General features: G+C 43.7%; 2 protein-coding genes across 6 annotated transcripts in view; both read right to left on the bottom strand.

The window, feature by feature from the left end:
* DNAJB14 (DnaJ heat shock protein family (Hsp40) member B14) overlaps positions 1 to 14317 on the bottom strand; it is a 28102-nt gene extending 13785 nt beyond the window's left edge. Inside the window, exons 1-3 of one of the 4 annotated variants that reach the window (XM_039550583.1) lie at positions 14007 to 14093; positions 12161 to 12291; positions 8208 to 8382 (exon numbers count right to left, since the gene is read on the bottom strand). In XM_039550583.1, the coding sequence (XP_039406517.1) occupies positions 8208 to 8365 (158 nt within the window). In that variant the 5' untranslated portion in view covers positions 8366 to 8382; positions 12161 to 12291; positions 14007 to 14093. Of the gene's footprint in view, positions 1 to 8207; positions 8383 to 12160; positions 12292 to 13028; positions 13181 to 14006 lie in introns of those variants that run through there. The other 3 variants (XR_005601708.1, XM_039550582.1, XM_010411671.4) reach the window with 3 other exon arrangements.
* Positions 14318 to 15529: 1212 nt separating this feature from the next.
* Positions 15530 to 17751, bottom strand: LOC104697089 (histone H2A.Z). 2 transcript variants are annotated; one of them, XM_039551604.1, is made up of 5 exons: positions 17582 to 17751; positions 17145 to 17222; positions 16652 to 16765; positions 16075 to 16204; positions 15530 to 15923 (listed from the first exon to the last, which is right to left on the bottom strand). In XM_039551604.1, exons 1-5 carry the CDS (start codon positions 17582 to 17584, stop codon positions 15862 to 15864), a joined length of 387 nt encoding a protein of 128 aa, XP_039407538.1. In that variant the 5' UTR covers positions 17585 to 17751; the 3' UTR covers positions 15530 to 15861. The 2 variants fall into 2 exon arrangements, with proteins under 2 accessions (XP_039407538.1, XP_010409974.1); XM_010411672.1 differs by lacking the exon at positions 17582 to 17751 and having other exon boundaries at positions 17145 to 17270.
* Positions 17752 to 22346: the final 4595 nt, after the last annotated feature.

Genomic DNA, 22346 nt, shown 5'->3' with positions numbered 1-22346 from the left:
ACATCCTGTGAAATAAATATAGCTCATTATATTGAAGTAACATTTAATAAGCTCCAATTAGGAAGTTGATAGACCTAACTAAAAAGAACACAGTGAATCCATCAAGGAAGGATGGAAAGAAAATACAATAAATTATACTCTTGAGTACAGGAAACTAATATTTTGTAATCTGTACAAGCAGAAAGAATTTCAGTGTAGTACAGATTCCTTAATCCACAGCCTCAATACCTGGATGACTTATGAACTGTACCAAGAGCAGGTAGCTTTATTTAAATGTGTAACAGTATCAAATTAAGCTTTTATTTCATGAAATTGCTATCTCAGCATCCAATCTAAGTTCTCTTCAATAATTCAGTTTCTGAGTTATCTGTTTGTGGGACAGACTCTTCAGAACTCTGGTTGATATAAAATTACATAGCAAGCCATCAATGTTTAGCAAACTTGTTACTTTTTTAGCATTAAAACTCTGTTGTGAAACATTCATTCAAGTGTTTCTAAGCACTGTGCATCCTCAACAACTCTCTCCCTCAACAGCATATGGTCATTTTTAATGAAAAAAAACGCAAACATGGAAGTTTATTTATTTGCAGACCCAATATACATTTATTTCACTCTAGGATGCCAAGAGGAGAAATATGGGAAAAAAAAGAACAACGCAATAGTTGCCAACCTGTTCTTCTAACTCCCCAAAACCCACTTGAGAGTTCCCTCCTGTTCACAACCAGTGGATGTTCCACAGTGGACAACCGTCATGGGAGAAGCAGCAATGTTGGGTATCAACCAGCTGTTCAGGTCAGCATGTGACACACCAGCTTCCAACACCACAATCTGCTTAGAGACAGTACATCAAACCAGAGCTGCCTCCGATGATGAAGTGTAGGGAGAAACCTGCTTTGTGGGTCATACAGCACTTGCCCTCCAAAGGATTAATGCAATCACCTCCGTGCAATAGCTATCCTGAACCTGGCCCACAAATGAGGTATTGTTATTATCAAGAAACATGTTCAGACAAGGTATAACACATTTCTGTTTTTTCTTTGCAAGTCTTTCCTAGTGGTAAATGAAAAATTCTACAAATGCAAATATGGAACATACATATACATATGGAAATGTTGCAGTTTAGCAGGACTTTGGATTAGGCAGATCAAGCTTTAAAGCTAAAAAACATTATATGATTCTACAAATGCACAGGAGCCAAAACCCATACCTACGCCTGGAATTTTCAGCAGCGACCTTATGCTATAAAGCCCTTGCTACGCTCGGCCATTAGCCAACAGTTTTACACCATTGCTTGACCACTTCAAGGCAAAAAGCACCTGGACTGTGAGTAGGTAGCATCTTGTTAATGCAGTTTCCTCCTGGGAGGGCGTCAGTGACTTTTGCCAGGAGGTTCCTGACAGAGCACAATTCAGGGCAATCATTACAGGATAACAGCTCCATTTTTTCCCCCCTCAGCTGAGTCCATTTGAGTTTTGCACCAAAACTTGCACTGGGGATGATGAGACAAGCAAAGATGATTAGAAGGTGCTTTCCAATTAAACAAAGTTATCAGTGTTTGTGATGTACTCCCGAGAGGCAAAACTTTAATGCATCACAAACTCAACCTGGTAAGTCAGTTTATCACAGGACAAACTGTGGGATCACCACAACTCACCAGGACTCAGGTCATACACAGCTGGGCAGCCACCAGGCTTCTCTAACACTGTTGGAGCACACAGCCCACCCCACCAGGGCCTGAGATGCCTCAGCCCTCCTCATCCTTTAAGAGATGGGGATCATGGGCTTTGCACAGAGATGCTCCAAGTCTTCTTCCCCCAAACTCCACTCTCCTGATGAGAAATTTCTCTCCAGCTGCTGGAAGCTGTTGGAAGCCATGGCCAACTTGATCCTTGTCCCTCAGAAGACATAGACCTTTTTGGATCTATTCCTCACCTCTTTTCTCTAGTAGACTGACCTCTGACAATCCTCACTCAGCCAGAATCCCTCATACGCACCACTGAATTACCCTCTGGAGACCTGTCATGGGAAAGCAGGTGGATGGAAGCATCCACTCCTTTCTCACTTCTCTCTTATTACAGGGCACACAGATCAGCCAGTAAAGGCAGGGAAAAATTAAAAGTAAAACCAGTGGAGGTTCTGGAAAAGCTCCATCACTGATTTTATTGCTGGCTTTTAACTGCACCTGAAACCCCTGCAATGCTCTCAGCATGAACAACTTTCTGAATGCTGCATTTCAAATTGTTGTTTGTTTGGTCTTGCTGCCCTTAAGGCACTGCAGTTCCTACTGCTAATTTCCTTGCATATATAAGCGCCACACAAATGTTTCTTTTTAAAATTATAATGTACACATAACTTGCTTACTAACTGCCCATTTTGTATTGGATGGGTTATTTTTGTTGTTCTTTATTTCTGGCTTATTTGAAGTTTGGTGTTTTCACTTACACTTTGCTTGGGGTTTTGGTTTTTTGTGAATTGCTTTTCTTGTATTTTTCATTCCTGGTTGGATCACTTCTGTATCTGAATTACTACCAAATTATTTTTGTTGTTCAGGTAATTTCTCTCCTTGTTGAATTGTCAGTCCCCTGCCAACACCTTGGCACTGTCCTTCTGATGAACAGATTTGCTGGCTGTTCCTGAAGTAACGCCTGACTTTTACAGAATAGACTTCTCAAACAGCATGAGAGCAAGTGATGGCCTACATTCATCCCCAGTCTGCTGGCAGAGGTATCTCATCAAGACTTGCAAAGCTCCACTACCCCAGCCTGCAGCTGACAAGGCACCTGCAGCAGAACTGGCCAGCCAGCTTTAAACTGCAGCACCAACAACTCTGCTGGATGCTGGGCTGCTCTCCATGCTCTGACGGCTGACAGCAGAGGAAGCCCTTCAGGTCCTGAAATGTCTGTTTTCACCTGCAGAAACCCTGGGGCTACCACCACTGGTTCTCCCGTGACTACAAAATGATGTGATCCTGCTGCTCTGCTTGTCAGATCACTTTTCAAATCTACAATTCAGATTATGTCAGCATTGCCATCTTTTATCAGATTAACAAAAGCTATCAGAGATGCTTGCATTTCTGTATCAAATATCTGCACCAATGCACAATCATGAAATTTGGAGTATGATGAAGTATTTCAAAGGGTCTCCCAAAGCCTCTGCCCACATGCACAGGAACAGCCCAAAAGGCAAATATTTCAACCAGAAGAAGCTTGTCAAGGGAGCCACAATTATTTCAGCCAATGGTAATCTGAACTGAGCAGCGCAGTGAGCAGCAGTGTGAATGTTAGTGACAAAGAACCCAGCAAGAGGAAGATATACTGCCTTCTGATCCTAGAGTTGAGCAGAAAAACACAGTAAAATGCAGACCAAAATCTATACAGGTCAAATTTCCAATTATGCCAGAGAGCCTGATGCAAATGGTATCTTGCAGCTGAGTTGGGAATGTGCCAATCACAGTTTGGGTGACATAAGCGTGACCTGCAAGAAGTGCTCTAGATAGGGAAGAGAAGGTCACAGCATTGTCAAGGAACTCAAGCTGGAACCAGCATATTCCTGGTTTCTGAAACAAATGCAGCAGAAGTCCCAGCTCTCTGTTGCACTGACAGATTGAACAACACAGTAGGTGCCTGTCTTACTAGCTTGCTCTTGGATGTACCCGATCAGTTTGTTTCCACTGCGTGTATTATATGAAAAGTTCAAGGCTGTGTTGAACACAGCATACTTTTCTCCAGGTTTTATTTAAGCTTTTATTTTAGTCACGAGCTTTCTGATGAAGTCCATCATGTCTTCTGTGCCACTTTTCCGTGACAGGCTCTATGACTATGATTTTCACCCTAATTTCTCAACCATTCAACTGGATATTTCAACAATTCATGGCAGCTCTACAGCCTAATTAAAGGCATGGCCTGATTTCTTTGATTTGTTGGTTTGTGGGTTTGGTTTTTTTTAACACACTGATTGCTCTTATTAATCCACTTCCAGGTAATTATCTTCTCAACCCCAAGCTAGAAAGAACAATATGTCTCTTTTTGCTGAATTTGCAAAAGTCTCAGCACAATCCCTGGAAAAAGTCCGTCACACAACTTATACTCCTAGTCTGATCCATGAAATGCTTAGAGGCAATTTTTTGGTTCACTACATGAATTCAAATCAAGCTACTGATTATTCCTGACCACTACTGGATTACACTTAATCCTGCCTTGCAAGGTTTCTACAAAACTCATGCCTCTGTTAGTTTGTTTTGGTTATATCTCAAAGATCCATATACAAAATTTCATTCTTGTGCTTTCTTCCAAGAAGCAGGCACTGGCACGGCAGGAAAAGCAGTATTCCACCACAGTTTTCACAAGACAACAATCCAAATTCAACATACTACTAATCATGGCAGATTTCAGATGTCAAAAAGGCAATATGGAATATATGCTATGGCTTATTCACAAAAAAAAAGAGACCAAAGAGATCAAACACCATGTCAATTTTAAGATCAATTAAAGAGAGCCTTATAAAACATACAACATACATATATATGTAAATATATATATAAATGAGAAACTTTTTTTTTGAAAATCATGTAGCAGACAACAGATAATACACACATCACAGCATAAAAAGAAATGGGAAATATTAATACACAGAAGACAAATGATCCTTTTGTTTATATTTCATGCTAGTCCACAAGAAGGGTATGCACACTTGGTACGAGTGGGCAGATACAATGAACAGGATTTGTTTAAAGTAATTAAGAACTTTGGTAACTAATCCTGGTCAGTACTACCTCAGTTACTTTAAGTGAACTAGAAGAAAGAAGAATTTACATTTTTACAAAAATGTTTTATTTCTTTATTTCAGCAAAAAATGCTACTAACATACATGAAACAGTGAAGGAATTGCTTTAAAGCAAAGACCACAAAATCCAAAAGCAAATTCTTCCTTTTTTTCTGCTGTGCACATGATCCTCACACATTTGTCTTAAACTGACATTGCCTGGGTAGCTTTCAGTTGCCTAGAGACTTCTGGCGCTTGCTCTAAAAAGACATTAAGTCTACTGTGGGTCCTAGTGCATTTCTGCGAGTCTCCTGTCAATATCTCCCACATGCAGGTCACCCAAGGGTGTTAAGGCAACTTGATCCAGTTCTCAGTGACAAGGTAAGAATCACTAAGAAAAAGATGCATGTACTACAGATGGTATTTTCAAAGCATTTCCGTTTAAAAGCAACGAAGTGCTGTGGTATCTCTCAAGCTTCAAACTGTCACACAGAAAGAGTGAGCATGGCTCTCACAAAGAGCAGCATTACCCAGCACTTATGCAATCAGAAGAAATATGTTACACCTTACGCTTCTCCCTGTTGAGCAACTTGCAAGCTCATGTAATACTCTACAGAACTGTTATGGTAACTTGCTAGTGATCAGTGTCCCCTGTGTATGTGGAAGAAATGAAGCCAGCACAGAGGTGCTTGTTTGTACTCATACCTACTCACGTTACTAGAGCAACCCTGATGAAAATTAATGCAGCTAAATTAGTTACATTGCTCCAAGCACGTCTTCACTATGCTTCTTAAATCTGCTGTCACAAGCAAATTCAAAATAGCTGGACAACTCCAGGAACTCTAATCAGTGATCCAAGCCAGAGAACTCAGAGTCAGTCCCCCTGTCTGACAGCTCACTAAAGCTTACAACAAAAGCATTGGAAACGGCGTGGAAGTGTATTTAAAGCAGGAGCATTTTCCTTATGTCTTCCTTTAGTTACTGAACCAAGAACTCCTAGAGGCAAGAATACTTGAGGATAACGACCACCTTTCGAATCATGCACATGCAAACCAATTTTGTTTGTCCAATATCAAATTCATGCCGAGTGTCAGAATTCACTGAATTTTGAAGATTTTGCTACCTTGCTGTCTACAAACTTTTTCCCTTACATGAAAAAAAGACAAAAATTGGGCATGAAACACTGTTTAAAACCATCTCTTCTCACACACTCTTTCTTTAACCAATTCAAACATCTGAAAACCATTCCACTGTGGTACAGCAGAAGCATACGGTGGTGACAAGCCCTTTTCTCTAAAGAATACCCTCCACAGAGACATGTTTCATTTAATTGGAAAAATGTGGGGCCTGACTGAAGCAATATCATATGCTGTCTGTCATGTTTCCAACTAGAAAGCTCATTCTCACAGCAGTTTAAACATGAACTTTCTCTCAGTTATCATCACTGAATGTGTTACATTCTTCCATTAAGTTTTAGCCCATTGTTTGTGTTTAATTCTGTTCTCCTTGGCAAGGCATACATGTTTTTTAATTCTTAACCACAAATTTTTGAAGTGGTTTGTTTATGTCATTAACTAACAACATGACAACCATTTCAAAACTTCCAAGATGAACAGGAAACTTGCTCTGTTGATCACTGCACATCTAAACAAAAATTCAGTCTCTCTCCAAAGGTTCATGAACTGCTGTATTAAAGGACAGCAGCTTACCCAAGCTAAGGTGAAGATACTGTTTTAACACGATTTTAAGTGGTATGTAAAACACTAATAAACATGGGTTGTTCTGTAAGGTATTACAGTTGCTTATTTTGCAAAGATCTTGGTAGGTTTTAAAACTCCAATATTCAATATTCTTGAAGCAATGTTGCATCAAGATTATCCTCAATATGCAACTTCTTGAATATCCCTAACTCTGGTCTTGATCTCAACTGGATTAAGTTTATATTGCATCTAACAAATCCCTTCAAGGAAGCAATACCCAATACCACAAAAGCCTACCAGAGAAAAAAGCTGGCTCTACAACACCATTTCAGTCAAGACAAAGTAAGCAACATACCTTCTGGTGAAACAAACAAACAGAGAGCTCTTGCAGGGAGCCTGATGTCAAAGCAGACTGCAGCTCAGAATGGCACGTCACAAGTGAGTGACTACTGGGACTAATAAAGTCCTCTTTGCAGCAGCTTTCTGGGAGTATGTTACATATCTTATTTTGACCTAAACTGCATTTTATAGAGAACTTCTTTCTGGATATTTTGTCTCACACATGTGTGTACGCAAACGCACTCTGCATTCATTTTAATAGTTGATATAAGGTGGCCAAAAACGTACAGGCTTATCCATGTTTTACTTTAGATGTATCACAAAAGGCAATAACATTAATTAAGCAGAGATGATGGTAAATGAAAAGTTCTAGTAAATAACATCAAGAGGATAACCATGTGAGAGCTGCTGCTGTCTACCTGCCTGAATGCAGAGCTTCTCTAGCAACAAAGAAAAGCTACTTGTTTCCTCACTGTTAGCACAGCTGAACAGATTATAGAACTTCAGGAAGATCCCAAGATAGTATCAACAGTAACATACATTTCACAGATACACACAAAAAAATCCCCCACAAATTTCTGTTATGCACAACAGTTCATCCAATATATACAAACTAGGAGACAGGCACCTCTTGATTTCCCTTCAAGCTTCCTCAAAAACACTGGGGCTAGGCTTATCTGAAAATACAAGGGTTTGAGGCATGGAATTTTGGAGTGGCTATACCCATATTTCTTTAGCAGAAACCCAGCGCACATACCAAATTTTTTCTTGCTCCTACAGCCAGCAAGTGTGCAGTGATAACATGACTTAAGAGTTACTTGCTGCAAAATGACATTTTTATAGACCTTTGTTTCTTTTCAAAAATCCTTTCATGATGTCACCTCATCTTAATACTATCAAGCTGCACTAAACAGAGTTTATACTGCAACTCGGACTATGTGTTCCAGTGCTTCTCAGACATCTTTACTTCCAAACCAAAATAATTTTAACGCTTGTCTAAGACCAGCCTGTACAGCAGGATTAGCCTGAAATCAAACTTTAGGAGTGAGCATGTATTTTATGTATAAAAATATTTAATAGAAGCACTGTCCTGCAAGTTGTACTACAGAATTTTCATCACTTCTTCCATTTACCATGAGATCTACTTAATAACTATTTTGAGTATTATTTTTACATAAAGTAGCCTTGATAGTTTAAAGAAAGGAGTAGCATCTTTATTGCAGAAAGTGACAGTGTCTCATTCGGTGTTTAATACCAGCAAAACTCTCCTCTTCCTTCTAGTCAAAGTTCAGTAAAATTAATCCCTCTGAGCTAATCTCGAATTTCTGTGGCTCCTTCAGATGCTAGAGCTGAAAGCATAAATACATAATACACAGAATGAAAAGCAGTGACATATTTAAGCCATACCTTAATACTCCTTCCATTTGGTCTTTGTTGTAGCCTTTTCCACTTTCACCTGCAGCAGTTGCATTGCTCTCCTTCGTGCTATTGGGCTTACTTTGATCACTGCTACTGGCTGGTTTTCGGCAGTAAGCGCCTCCCCCAGCAGTACTTCCATTCTTCATAATAGCTTCCAACAAAACTATAAAAACAACAGTATTATCATAGTATCATTACAGGTATTAGTGATTAAGTCAGGGCTCCCAAGTATCTTAAATGAGAGCACCACATTACAAGACTAGCTACTACATCCTCCTTCCTTATTGATTGTCACTATGCAAATGTTTCTGAAGCCACTCTAGCAATTCCTTTTCATGGCAAGACTATGGAAGAGTGTTTCAAAATTAGTGACTGGACTCCTCCCCTCCATCTCTGCCAAGGTAATGCAACACTGGAGAGAACTTGTCCAGCTGCTTTCATTTCTAGATGTTTTTCAGAGGCACTGAACCTGTGCCTTGGGGTGAAAACGTCTGAACACCTGAATAAGCAACTGTAAATTGAAGAAGAGGAACTAACCTTACACTCTATAGAAACTGCAAATTATTCCACACAGAGATCAAGCCAATCTCCAAGACATTTCAGTTCCTATAGTACACACCTATCTGTAACCTGAGTCATTAGTGCCACAAACTGACGCTCTATTCCTTCCAGGCAGTATCAGCTGAAATTCAAACCACTGTTAAAATGCCACAAAAAGTCAGGACCAGTAAGTACATCCAACTCAAGACCTGAATCTTGAGAACCAGTTGGCTTTTGCTAGTTCTTGAAATCCTCTTTCATTCCATGTCCCAGCAGATCCCAAATTTAGCAGTCTTAATAAACATTATACACAAAGTCTGGTTTTTCTTTCTATATATAAGCCTGTATTTTGGGGGTATCTGTCTTACCAATGAACCAGAAACAATACCACTCTAACATAAGGGACTGCACATAAAGCATAATATAAATCAAAGATTATTAAATAGTCCTGCTTTCCTGAAAACAGATTCCTTCAGAGCAAGATGGCAAACTACATAGGCCAAATTTGTTTCACAAAGAAAATTAGTTACTATCTGCATTAAAAATGCACTAATAAAAACTGCTAAGGAAAAATGTCCCGTGCACAGTGAAACCATAGCACTTTCTTCTAGAAATCTAGTGGGAAGAATCCTTAAGAATTTTCTCCTAAATTAAAAAAAATTCTCCTCTGCCTAGCATGGTCTTTCTCAAGAGCAGCAGAAAACTGGGATCCTACACATCAGAGCTTGTATCTCACAGGAAAGAAAAGTGGTGCTTTGTTGAAAAGGAGAGTGATCACTTCTTAAAAACTCGCCACTATTTACTTTTACATTCACTTATTACTGAATAGCTACACTCAGCCTGAACAAGAAAGTCAGCTGACTTCAGAGCTGGTCCTGTGCTCTGCCCGTCTCTGCAAGACTCATGGATTGATCAGATCAGGCTCTTTACTGCAGATATAAGGAAAAAACTAAGCTTTAGATCTCTACTTGTAACTGACGGGATGCTTTCACTACAAATGAAATCTGGAGCTTGAAAACAGGAGAGCTACAGTTGCATTATGGATTATAACTGAAGTACATATTTAATATTTGCAATACTTTATTCTAATATCCTCCATTGTGGCATATAAAGTTGTGAGGTAAATGAAGTAATAACAACTCCAACGAGGTGACCAGGTCTGCAGATTAAGAACTAACCAAGAACAGAGCTTTGAACAGACAGTGCCCTCAGAATGAAGCATTTCAGTCCAAATGTGCTCCAAACAAGTGCTAACAGAAAACAAAAAAATAATTACATTTCTATCCAGTGAATATGGCATTTAATAATGGTATCACATAGAATCCTACTGAACATGTGGCACTCTTGAAATAATGCTTACTCAAAAGTTTTACACTTCCTAGTTTTATATTGGTATTGCTCTAGAAATTTCTCATCCCTGCACCAACATTTGTGCAGAACCTGTGGGAGCAGAAATGGCAGAAACACAGGCATGGGCAACAGTTTGCATTTTTAACATCCAATGTCTCTTCACAGCAAGTGTAGCTCTAAGTCTCTTAATGAACAGGTTTGGCTGCAGTATACTTTGAACATTACTAATCACCTTCTCAGACCTCATAACAGAGCTGCATTGCTGAGAATACAATGCAGGATGCTTAACAAAAATAAAATTCAAATACATCAGCGTGAACTTCTTAAAATAGCAGGACACAGCATATACAAACATACTATTGTTCTACACTGAAAAAGAAAACCACACCAAGGGTATAGGGCCATTGTTTTCTTCAAATAAAAGATACAGTTGAGATAGTCAGAAAAAAATCTGACTCCTCCATGAATTGCTGGTGGTAAAACCAGCTGTTAGAATTGTAGTACTAACAGTGTACTAAAGAAAACTTCTGTTGTGCATCTAGTATTTCAAAATAGGGCACACAGGGAACCAAAGACTTATTTTGTTAGCAGGTAAGACAACAAATCTTATCTCTGATTGTGTCTGAAGCCTCTCTTGTGTGTACTATTACCTGCTGTTGAATGAAAGATCCTTGGACTACATTTAATTCCATTATGCATTGAACATGACCTCCCCACACACTTTCGCTAATGGAAGAACTGTTTAATTCAGAATTTGTCCTAATGCAACAACCTAAAAACTAAGCTGACATGCTCCCAAAAAATTTGTTTTTAAAGGCAGCATCAGAAACGGGGCAAGAAAATCTTAAGAAACACTGAAAAATAAAGTTTTCTTTAACATTGTTTTCTGCCTTCAAACAGAATGGCACCTAAGTTTGAAAAGGATATCTTGTCCTTTGTTATCTTTAAATCCACTCTTAAAAATCTTTTCCAGAAAAGCGATTAGGTTCCATTCAGTTGCAAGATGAATCATTAGCAAAAATCAAAATCAACCAATTTTTTGAACAGCTGAAGCGTAAAACGATTTTCTAGCAAAGAATGACGTCAACATGAACACTGCTACTATGAAGTCATTAGCTCACTATCATTAAATAAGCACTGACCTTACATTTCACACTAGTAAAGCCTTAAAATAGCACTGCTGCAGTCAGCGTATTTCAGGCAGAAGCTTTGTTTAGCAAAACCAAACTTCACTGACGACTGAACTAGTGCTGAATGCCCTTTAAATGTAAATGTTGCCAAAAGCAGATCACACATAGTATTGTTTTAGAGACAATAGTTAAAACCTATTCTCTGTCCTTTTGTAATCCACTATAACATCAGGAGGAGGAAGCTCCCATCAGTAAAAGATTCAGCATTACCATTCTCATTGCTTTTATGACTGACAGAACTTCATTTGTGAAATGGTGGGCAATTGTTCTCAAAATGATGCTAAAGGTACAACATATGAAGAATCTGCAGCTTCAGTGAGAAATTAGTTCAACTACCTTCTAACCCACACTCCAAAGAGAAAAATAAGTGAGCAGAGTGACAACTGGAGCTGTACCACATTGTCCTAGCACCATATAAACCCAACACATTATGACTGCAAAATAAGAATTTGTGTTAGAACTAAATGGGCTCACAAAAGCTTAACTGCTTCTTTCTCTCTGGTATGTGCTATCACACATTTTTAATTATGAATTATGGGTTGGATTTTTTTCTTCAAGTGGACTCCCCACTAAAAGGTGTCAATGAGAGCAATTTAATTTGTTCTTACCCAATGTAAAATGCCAGTTGTATTTGTTGCACACCTTCTAGAACCTGTCCTGAAAAAAAGACATTGTGTCCTTGCACCTTACTGCACTTTTATGAGTGCCTTTTAAGTGCCTCAAACTTTAAAACCAAAATAAATTCAATGAGTTGGTGTTGTTTTCAGAGGAAATGAGTTTAAAATACTTAACAACCTCCACAGCTAGAAAACTAAAGCACAGAGACTTACAAGTCTACAGAGTCTCCTAATTTCTAAGTACCTAGTTCAAATCAGGCCTAGGGCCTGAATTTTTTCAGGAATATTAAGGCATCTGCAATTCTCTTTAGCTTCAGATGGAGTTTTAACTGCCCACCAGTTCCACAAATCAGGCCCTTGTTTCAAGCTGAATACCTGAAAAACAAAGCACAAACAATTAGCTGGTCACTAATGGAAACGGAGTGAACTGACTTATTTAACACCACAGAGAAATTCTGTGAAGCTTCTCTTTAGACACAATTCCCCAGATTACAGCCCACTACCACAAGATCATCTTCTTTTCCCCAGGTCTGTGCCTGCCTCATTCGTGATTGACTTTGCTAATTTCCACAGTGAATGAAACAAGTGTCCTACAGACAATAGCCTAATTAGCCATCTATTTCTTGCACTGAATACTTTATAATGGTGGTTATGTAGTGGCAGTCCTACTTAAAAAAAAAAACCCAAATGCTCAAAACAAATCAGATGAAGATTTTTTCCTGAAAGCTACTCTAACTCTTATCTTTGAGATATAAAATTATAATAAGCTGTGTGAAGCAGATGAAGCTATTTGCTCTCCTTGGTGGAAGAAGCTGAATTGAAATCCTTTGCCTTCCTGCCTCCTGACCAACACAGATTCTAAAAAGCTCGAAGATTTTCACACATGTCATGTTCTCAAGCCACAGAAACGTAGGGGAATATGGCAACATCCATGCTGTCTTGCAGGAGAAAAAACAAACACTTGAACAATTAAACACTAATTTAAAAAAAAGCGCTGGTGAGACCTTCATTTACTGTTTGCATATAAAAAGTAGTCATGAGATAAGAGGCCCGAAAATATTCACTGCATCTTCTCACAGCAACTTCCAGTCAGGATTTTGCCTCAAACTTACATTCCAGAAATGGCAAATACTGAGGCCTTTAAGTGGTACAGCACACTGAAGTTGTTCCTACTCCTTCTACAGCATAGACCACGTAAGTGAGAACCAGAGGAATGCAACAAGTCCCTGCTGCGTCCAAAGGTGTTTTGAACTGACTTCTGGCACTGTGTGACAGAAAGACACCAAGACAGGTAACAGTTCTACATACACTGAAACCTTACTACTGTTCCTTTAAAAAAATTATTTCTAAACACCTTTTGCTCAAAAGATGCGAAATATTTTTCAAGTTTTTAGTACAGAATAGTCAGAAGAGCTAATTAAGTTTTAGAGGAAGCCACATATTCCATTTTCTCTAGAAAAGGTAAACCTGTGTGCAATTCCTGCGTGGCTACTGTACAACCAAAAGGGAACCAAATCCAAGAAAACCCAAACCACAAGTATATTTGAGAATGAAGACACAGTCCACTCTGGAGCTGCAGCTCTCATTGCAAGCTGTTAGAGAGGGGTAATTCACAGTGACAGAAGAGAAGCCAACCCAGCCTGTCTCGGCCTGGGGCCTGACATGTCCTGATGTTAATCGGGGCTAAGCCTCGTCTGTATGGCTGCGTTTATACTGATGGCTGAAGGGAGGAGGGGAAATGCAGGCGAGGAGCTGGGTCGGTCCTGGGAGACCCCCGCTGGCGCCGGGGGACGTAAACCCACTGCTCCTCAGCGCCTCACGCCAGTCACGCACTGGCGGGGGGAAGGCAGCTGCCCTGAGCCCTACTCCTGGGCACAGACTCCGGCCTCCTTTCCCAGCCGAGCCGCGCAGCCCGCCAGAGCCCCCGGGCTGGTTTTGGGGACCGGGTCCCGCTCGCCTCAGCCTGCAGGGCCCCCCCAGAGGAGGCCCCCCCCTGCGCCCGCCCTCCTGCGGGCCCCGCGGTCGGTCCAGGCTCGTCCCGACGGAGCCGGGCCGCGGGCAGCGGGAGCGGGGAGGGGGCCGGGCTTCACCTCGGGCCGTCTCGGTCGGGTAGAGCTTCTGCGCCTTGCCCAGGAAACGGAGGGCGCGGTCGCGGTTCCCGGCCTCCAGCGCCTCCCGCGCGATCCCGATGCACTTCTCGGCCTCGTCCCGGTTCCCCTCCATGGGCTTCTCCTTCCGCCGCCTCCGCCCGCCGCAGCGCAGAGAGAAGGGGCCCGAAGCCAGAGCGGAGGCGGGCGGGGCGGAGGGGCCGAGAGCGGCACGGGGCGTCAGGCGGGGCTCCGCTCACTCCGCAGGGCTCATCCCGCCGCTGCCCCGGCGCTGCCGCAGCCCCAGCGCGGCGCTCGCACCGGCGCCAGCCCGGCCGCCCCTTCCGGGCCCCGCCGCGCATGCGCCGCCCCGCCCGCCCGCGGCTCCGCTGCTGCCCGGCCTGGAGCGCATGGAAGGGCCGGGAGTGCTGGGATCGTCCCAGCCGGGAGCGCAGCCGCCCGCACGGCCCCGGGAGGGAGCGGGCTGCGATGGAAAAGTACCGTGCGCGCTGCCGCAGCACTGCAGCCCCGCACAGAAGTAAGAGGAGCCCACGCGGTGCCACCGCTTCCCGTGCCCTGACTATGCCTTAAGGTACTCATTAGCTCCTCGTAACGGCTCACTGTAATTAGTGACAATTACAACCCGGCAAGGACTGCTTAGCCGCGAAGGAAGCAGTCGGGTGCTGATCCAGGGAAACACCGCGCCGCCAGAGGAGTGCAGTTAGCACAGGTCTAACCAGCGTCTCCGATCTAGGTCACCGCCTTCCAACTACAGGGCTGCAGCAGAGATTATTGTCTGCAAGATCTTAGGGACACACAAGAGCCTGTTCACAGCAGAAGCATCTCCAGTTGCAGTACTTCACTGCTGACTGCAGTTCTGGAAGGCAGGGAGCTTGTCACCTCCAGCCACACACAGTAACCTTTCCCTTCCACTTCAACAAAAGGTTTCCCTCACCACAGCAACCGGCAAGGCTTTGCTGTACGAAATGAACTGGCAGAGTGGAGGACAACTGAAGGTGTGGCCAGAAACCCCTGTAATCCACTGCTACTGAGGACTCTACTGCCTGACAGTTTAAAGGCTGCTGCAGTACTGCCGCTGCTTTCATGGATGTCTGGCCAGAGCGTTTGCAAGCTGAAACAGTAAGAGGGGCCAGGCCCTAACGTGAAATTATGTGAAGCATGGAATTTCAATATCCCTTCACCTTATCTTTCCCTCCTCTATGACAGACCCTTTTCCTCTATGAAGGCTGACATTTGAGTATAACCTGGCCTTAAATAGCATCAGCCTTTATGTGACAACTTCAGCACACATCACAGCAGGTTCAGCTGGGAAGAAATGTAGCTTTACAGGACAAAGCCCTGTGCCCTTTTTTACTGCATTTATTTACTAACGGCAGTATTCGCAGGCTGCAATTCGAGATGCCCCAAACCCAGAAGAAAGGGTTGTTAGTTACATGCTCTTGGAACAACTTCAAGAGCTGCACAGTGGAGACCACATATTTTCCAGTTAGTGGAAAAGAGACAAATCACTCTTGACATAACATTTATTATTTCCACTCTAGTAGATGAAAAGTCTGTACAAAACCAAACATTTCCTTTACTTAAACCAATCTAAAAACAGTCAGCTCAATTACAACCCACTACAAACACAATAGCTTCTTTGAAGCCATGGTAACACTTAAATACGGTTAAGACTTCAATGCAGAAATTTGGTTTGTTAGAAAGCTCAAGGGAGCTTTAGCTTCTCAAAGTTAAAAAAAGGCAAAATCGTGTTTCACAGATACAGTCCACTGGAATCACCAACACTGGACAAATTAAGTACTTCAAGTCCTGAGATAACAAGGAATCCTGGTATCCTTTAGACAGTCTTCTGTTGTCCTTTCTTGCCAATGAGGGACTTGTGGATATGTGGTATTACACCTAAGAAAGAACAACAATTAAGACCATGCTATTTCTTTTCAATGAATTCCTTAAACTTCATGCTTCAAATGAAATGACAGTACTAAGGAACTTCAAATCTGTGACAGTTCATGCCACCCAAGTACCCACAAACAGCAAGCAATTGACATACCACCACCAGCAATTGTTGCCTTGATCAGAGAATCCAGCTCCTCATCTCCTCTAATGGCAAGCTGCAAGTGACGGGGAGTGATACGTTTCACCTTCAAGTCTTTGGATGCATTTCCTGCCAGCTCCAAGACCTGAGAAAGACCATTTTTCATCAGTTACACAATCAAGTGAGACCAACTGCACAGTCTTAGCTGTTTAATTCTCTGTTCCAAATACACTGTCACTGTTGGTGACACCAAGAGAGCACAATGAGTCTTTTGAAAAGGCTCCTCCTTTGGAGCTCTGAATTTAGTTTTCCCAATAATAGAGTGTTTTACAGCAGGTATGACATGCTGGAATAGCCCATTTTAGAAGTTTTTTCACACACTGCATTTTTCCTGCAAGTCACAGTGCAGGATCTGCACAAAATGCAAAGGATTTATATTTAATGGTCCTCTGATGATGCATGCACTTAAAACTGTCTCAAAGCACACACGGAGAGTTCACAACCCAGTCCAAACTGTCAGATACAGTAAGCTCTGGTCGTTATGCCATTTGGGAGTTGACCAACTTGCTTGCACTCCTTGCAGGAATTTTACCTCAGCTGTCAGGTACTCCAGGATTGCAGCACTATAGACAGCGGCTGTGGCTCCTACACGCCCATGGCTGGTTGTCCTAGACTTCAAGTGCCTATGGATGCGGCCAACAGGGAACTGGAAAATAAGAGATGAACAGGCTGTGACAACAGAAAGCCTCTGCACAAAACCACATCCGGGGCAGCAGAATCCCAGTGGCAGAAGCACAAGCTGCATTTCGAAACTTAAGAATCCAGCTAAGACACTACATGCCAAACTCACATCAGCAACTTCACAATTTTCAGCACAAGCAGTAGCAATTTGTGGCCATTATTTTCCCAGCTGCACAGATATGCAAATGTCTAAAACCGGCCGGATATTCTAAGGTCTGGTTTGCTATCCTTACATCATTCCAAACAACAGGCAGACAGCAGAGTGTGAAGGTTTCACACTGTACAGACCAACAGATGGAAGGCCAGCCTGACTGTCACTCATCCACGCCCCAGCCCCTGCTCACCTGCAATCCAGCCCGTTGAGAACGGGAAACTGCTTTGGTCTTGGTCTTCCCAGAGTCCTTCCCAGCTTTCCCGCCAGCCTGGCAACGCCAAGAGAAAAGCAGGAGCTGACATCCCCCACCGCGCATGCGCCCCACCCCCGCCACCCCCACCCCGCGCACAGCGGCACAGGCGGCTGCGAGGCGCATGCGCGCCGCCCGCCGCACCGCGCGGCACAGGCCGCTCCCCGTGCGCATGCGCCGCCGCCGCTCCCCGGCCCCGGGGCGCTACTGCGCGTGCGACCATTCCCCCCCCCCCCACCCCCCCCAAACATCGCCTCCGCCCTCCCCCCACTAAGCCCGTGCGCGCTGCCCCCCACCGTCAGCAGCGGCACGGTACTGCACCGCCCCGGCCCAAGCCACGGTCGTCCACCCCCCGAGCGGCCCCCGCGGCTCCTCACCATAGCGAACCGGAGCGCAGTGTCGCGCAGGGGAAGGCTGAGGCAGAGAGCGTCCCGCACGCACCGAGCCCAAGCGACAGCACCAACCTACCCCGACCCGCCGCGATTCAAACTGCGCCCACTCCCGCCTTCCCCCGGCCCTTTATATCCGCACCGCGCGGCCGCATCCGGGAACCCCGGCCCAGCCGCCAGCCAATGGCCACGGGCGGGGCGGCCGCTCTGCCCCAGCGACAACCAATGGCGAAGCGGGGCGGGGCCGGCCGCGCGAGGAGGGCAGCGGGAGAGGCCCCGCCCCCATTTAAAGAGACAGGAGGGATGAGGGGGTGTCTTGGTCCTGTCACCCCCGGTGTGGGGGCTTCTCCAGCTTCAGCCGCCTCACAGGCGCCGGCAGCCTGTGCTGGGGATGGGGCTCCATGGGGTCACCGGCGGGAGAGGCCCTGCCAAGAGTCACTCCACTCATTTACCCGGGGTTCTTTATCGCCAAGTTCCGCTCCGGCTCCGAGCCTCGCCTGTGTACTCAGATCGCACCAGAGCCGCCGCACTGCCGGCGAAGCCTTCTTTCCGCAATGGAGTTCATTGGCTTTGTGTGCTAAGCGCCCCAGGAGCAGCCTGAAGGAGATTATCTTCTTTCAGGGTTTGGGATGAGGGGCTCTCACACTGCGTTGCCGAGGACACGAGGCTGCCCAGGGGCGTCGAATAAAGCTCCCATCAACTCTTCAAGATTCCGGGGGTGGGGAACAACTCTACACACGTGGGCTGCTTTTTATTTTTACCTCTAAGCAGGGGATGCACCAATACCTAGGGCCTCAGACTCCTTTGTGGTGCCAGATATTTCACAAACTACAGTTAAAAGCAGTTTATCACGAATTCTGTTCCAAGTGTAACAATGCAGTGCAAATTTCCTCACCTTGGGCACTTCGAATCCCTGCCTGTGTTTCCCTAAAATGAAGCCTTAACCTCCTTGGTTTTTCGGGGTGCCATTTTCAGTACATTATCATTTAACCTCAGAGCTCAGCTTAAGGGTGTTCTTGGTTAATCCAATTCTTTCAGCTTCAAAAAAGTAACAATTCACTGTGCTCTTCCAGAACACTGTAAGTCTGTGTTATCTGAGCGATTTGCAGTCCATTTGTGAGCATGCAATGAGCTCAGGGAGAAACCCTGGCCCTTAGATGGCTGAATAGCTCTTCAGAGGGAAGATGAGCTGGATCTGTCATGCACTTTAACAATCTGATCACAAACCCACCACTTTAGTAGGTGTAGCTTGTATTTCCTCTACCTTGATATTGAAGGCTCCTGAGCACAATTACAACCAGACATTTAAAAGGAGGTAGAGCTGAGGGCATAAAGTTCTCATGAGGATTCTGTCCTCGCTGTAACTTTTCCACTTTTTTCAGGTCTACAACAATTCAAATACTTTAGGAAGCTTTAAGACAGGAGGATATGTGCTGATCCCTAGAGCTTCACTTCAAGGTCTTTCGAGCTGTTCACGGAACTAGTAAAGATTTAAAACTGTGTGGCTCTTCTTCTCCAATGTCTGACTACAAATACTTGGTCCCCTGGCTACAAAGGACTCTGCTTGAATCTCTGTGCAGCCTAAGGCCACATCATCAGTGCCTTCAGCGCCCAGTTTCAGTCGGGCATTTAGTCCCAGCTGCTATTGCCTCAGGATGGGGAGACCTACTTCCAGGCACATTCACAGAGAGGCAGGACTGAATTGAAAGCAGACACTCCTACATGCAGGGATCTGGCAGTTTGTTTTTATGTAACTGTCTGGTGCTTCTGTCTATTTGAAGCATCAGTTGTTTATATTCTCCTTCAGCAAGAAAAGATAAGAGGGTTTGAAGAATTTTGGGGTTTTTTTTAAGTTTAAAAACAAACCTCAACATTTTACAAAAGCCTGCAGAAGTTAAGATTTCATTCAACATGCTGTTTAAGAACAATTTCTGTTCAAAATCAAGAATCCATTTGCCCTTTACCTTGCAGGAAAAGGGAGCCAAGTTGCAGGCCATAAGACCCCTGTGGGAACACCATTCAAGATATAGGAAGAAAAAAAAAATATTTTTCTCTTTGGTTTCTGTCCACAGAAGTGCTAGGAAGAGGAACAAAAAGGCCTCCTATGAGATGGAGATAATCCCTGCCACGGACATTCCCTGGCTCACACATGAGCTTTCCCGACGGCTCCCTCTGGCTGCGCGCTCTCAGCTGCTCAGAGCTCCTTATAGCCGGGATTACGCAGGCAAGGCAGCCTAACACCAAAGGTTAAGCTAAAGCAAGGATGTATATTTACCATACAGATCAGGTTAGGGACATATCAGGTAGAGTACATGAAACTAGCCTCAGATCACCCTATGCCAGCTAACAAGACTCTCTCACAAGCACAACCTGAACTTCCCTCTCTGCTGTTCAAAGAGATAAATTGAAACAAACTTAGGTACACAGGAACAATCCCAAAGCAACTTCAGACCCAGCTGTTAGCACAAATAACTCAACCTCAACCCCACATGCCCAAAAGGAGCCAAAGGGAGCACTTAACCACCTCCATCTTCCTAATGGTATTTGTACCTCAAGCCTATCCCCAAGTGTCTGTCTCTTACCTTTGAAGGCCACAGAGGTGAAGGGCTTTGCATCATTTACCCAGCCCTTGTGCCCCTGCTTTATTACTACGAAGTTTTTCTGGTGCTTCTCATACAGATGTTGTGTCGGCACAAGTGCTGCCTGTGTTGGGTAGCCTGTGCCTGACCTGCTGTTGCTGCAGTCCCTCGCACGCAGCCCAGCAGACGGGCTGCTGCTGCGTTGTCCTGGACCGCGGCACTTCCCACCTGCCCGGGAAGCCGGGTGGCTTTGCTGGTGCCCTGCCTGGGCCGGCTTGGGGCAGGTCCTTGCTGAGAGGCCATCAGCCTTGCACTGTGAGCTCCTGGGTAAAGGTTACCTCTGCCTTGGAGACAGAGTTGTACCTGAAGGACCTTCAACCGCCTGGCTACCTTCTCAGACCTCAGGAGAACTGGGGTGTGGTGTTGCTTTCTTTTCTACTCTGCCTACTACTTGGTAATATTTCCTTGGAAAAAAGCACTTATTCCCAATTGCCTCCAAAATAGAAACACGTTTTCTAAAGCATGTACTACTTCTCACCCCTCACTATGAACATGATATTATTTGGACTTTCTTGAATTAATTTTTTTCAGGATCTGACTTTCTGCAGAAGTCGTGGAGATCATCTTTAGTAGACCGATGAAGCTTTTCCCGGAAAGCTCTTTGTACCATACCCTTCAGAACTATACAATTTCTGGATCCTGCACAAGTTTAAGTGGAAGACACATGTCTAGGTGCTCAGCTCTGCCATGGTATTCACAGGATATCTGTGGAACTTCAAAAGCCAGGCAGCAGAAAGTATTTGAGAAATTAATTTTTTTAGGTGACAGCTACACAGTTTAGTTTTTAGTATACAGTTTTTAGTCAGAGGTTTTAGTATGCCGAACCTTGAACTAACTCCCCTTAGGTGAGTAATATAGTTTATTAGGGTTTTTTTTAGTCACCACTTAAATGAATTTAGGCTCTAGGTTTTGTGGTGAGATGAATTCCAGTATGACTTGTATTTGCCCCCGGGGTTCTTTCCCATTGCAGAGAGCTTCCCTTCTGCCTTTTTCCAGGATCTCTATCAAATAGCAGGGTTCTGCTCAGCTGGGTCTCTCTGCTGGCTGCTGTATTTGGATTCAGGAAAATCCCACCCTCTCTGGCTGCTCTGTTGTATTGTTTGTAGTGATGAATGGATTCAATTGCTCGGCTTAACAGATACATTTATTAATCTGTTTGTTATCTCTAAACAGCTTCACTCATTGTAGGAATGAGATACGGTGTGAGATATGTGCTGAAGAGATTACCATAGACATGATGGCCTGCCGATGGGGTGACAGTTTATCTATAGGTTGCAGGTGATTCTCATCACTGCAATCCAGCTGGAAGAAGGAGTGACACTAAAGTGTCACAGTTCTGTTCTGCCCTTGCCCAAGACACACAGCCTTTGTAATTTCTCTTTTTGTAACTCCCAGTATTCCTCATTTAGGTATAAAGTGTCTGCCCCTCCCCTTTGTGACAGCAGCTAACAGAATATTTGACTACATTCTCACCTCCACTTCTACAAAAAAATCTAATTCCGTATTTGAAATACTCCATGGCAGAGGATGAGAATAAGACCACCTTGCAGACAAGTCAAAGGGCTTACTCTTGTCTCCTTCCCCAAAGTCGGGATGCCTTTTTAGTAAGATTTGCACCTCTAGAACATACCTGGAAACACTTGTACATAGTACTATATATATTCTGTACATCTAGTGAATCTATCACTGCCAATCTAAAAGAATCTACAACTTGTTGTTCCAATAACCTGCACTGTTTGTGAGTCTGTGTTCATGCAAGTTCTTCTGAACCCAACCAGACTTATAGTGTCTCATTGGGAAGTTTCACTATTTGTAAATCTCTGATTGTGAATGAGACTTAGGACGTAACCCACTTTATTGGTGCATCTGGGATCTTAATGAATGCAACTTAACTTACAGTGCTGAATTGGTTATAATAAAAAAATTAAACCTAGCTGCACCCAGACTCTCTAAGGACTAGCTGGAAAGCAGGAGAGTTTATTTTCTGATAAATGTCTATGCTCTTCACGCAACACAGATCTCTGTAATAGTTCTGCAGTTAACACTTGCATACTGATTTCAGAAAGACTTGAACTACCCCTACATCTACACTGTTTTTCATGGTACACCCTTGT

This window comes from Corvus cornix, chromosome 4 (genome assembly GCF_000738735.6).
Source record: "Corvus cornix cornix isolate S_Up_H32 chromosome 4, ASM73873v5, whole genome shotgun sequence".
In the NCBI taxonomy this organism is placed as follows: Eukaryota; Metazoa; Chordata; class Aves; order Passeriformes; family Corvidae; genus Corvus; species Corvus cornix.
Note: the sequence above shows the minus strand (reverse complement) of the source record. Positions and strands in the feature narration are given on the sequence as shown.

Excerpts from the sequence above, each read along its gene's own strand:
- LOC104697089 (XM_010411672.1), bottom strand. The coding sequence starts at position 17,270 with ATGCGCGGTGGGGGATGTCAGCTCCTGCTTTTCTCTTGGCGTTGCCAG. Across the intron at positions 16,766-17,144 it reads CTCAACGGGCTGGATTGCAG|TTCCCTGTTGGCCGCATCCA; the intron begins GTGAGCAGGGGC and ends CTTATTTTCCAG. Across the intron at positions 16,205-16,651 it reads TGGAGTACCTGACAGCTGAG|GTCTTGGAGCTGGCAGGAAA; the intron begins GTAAAATTCCTG and ends GGTCTTTCTCAG.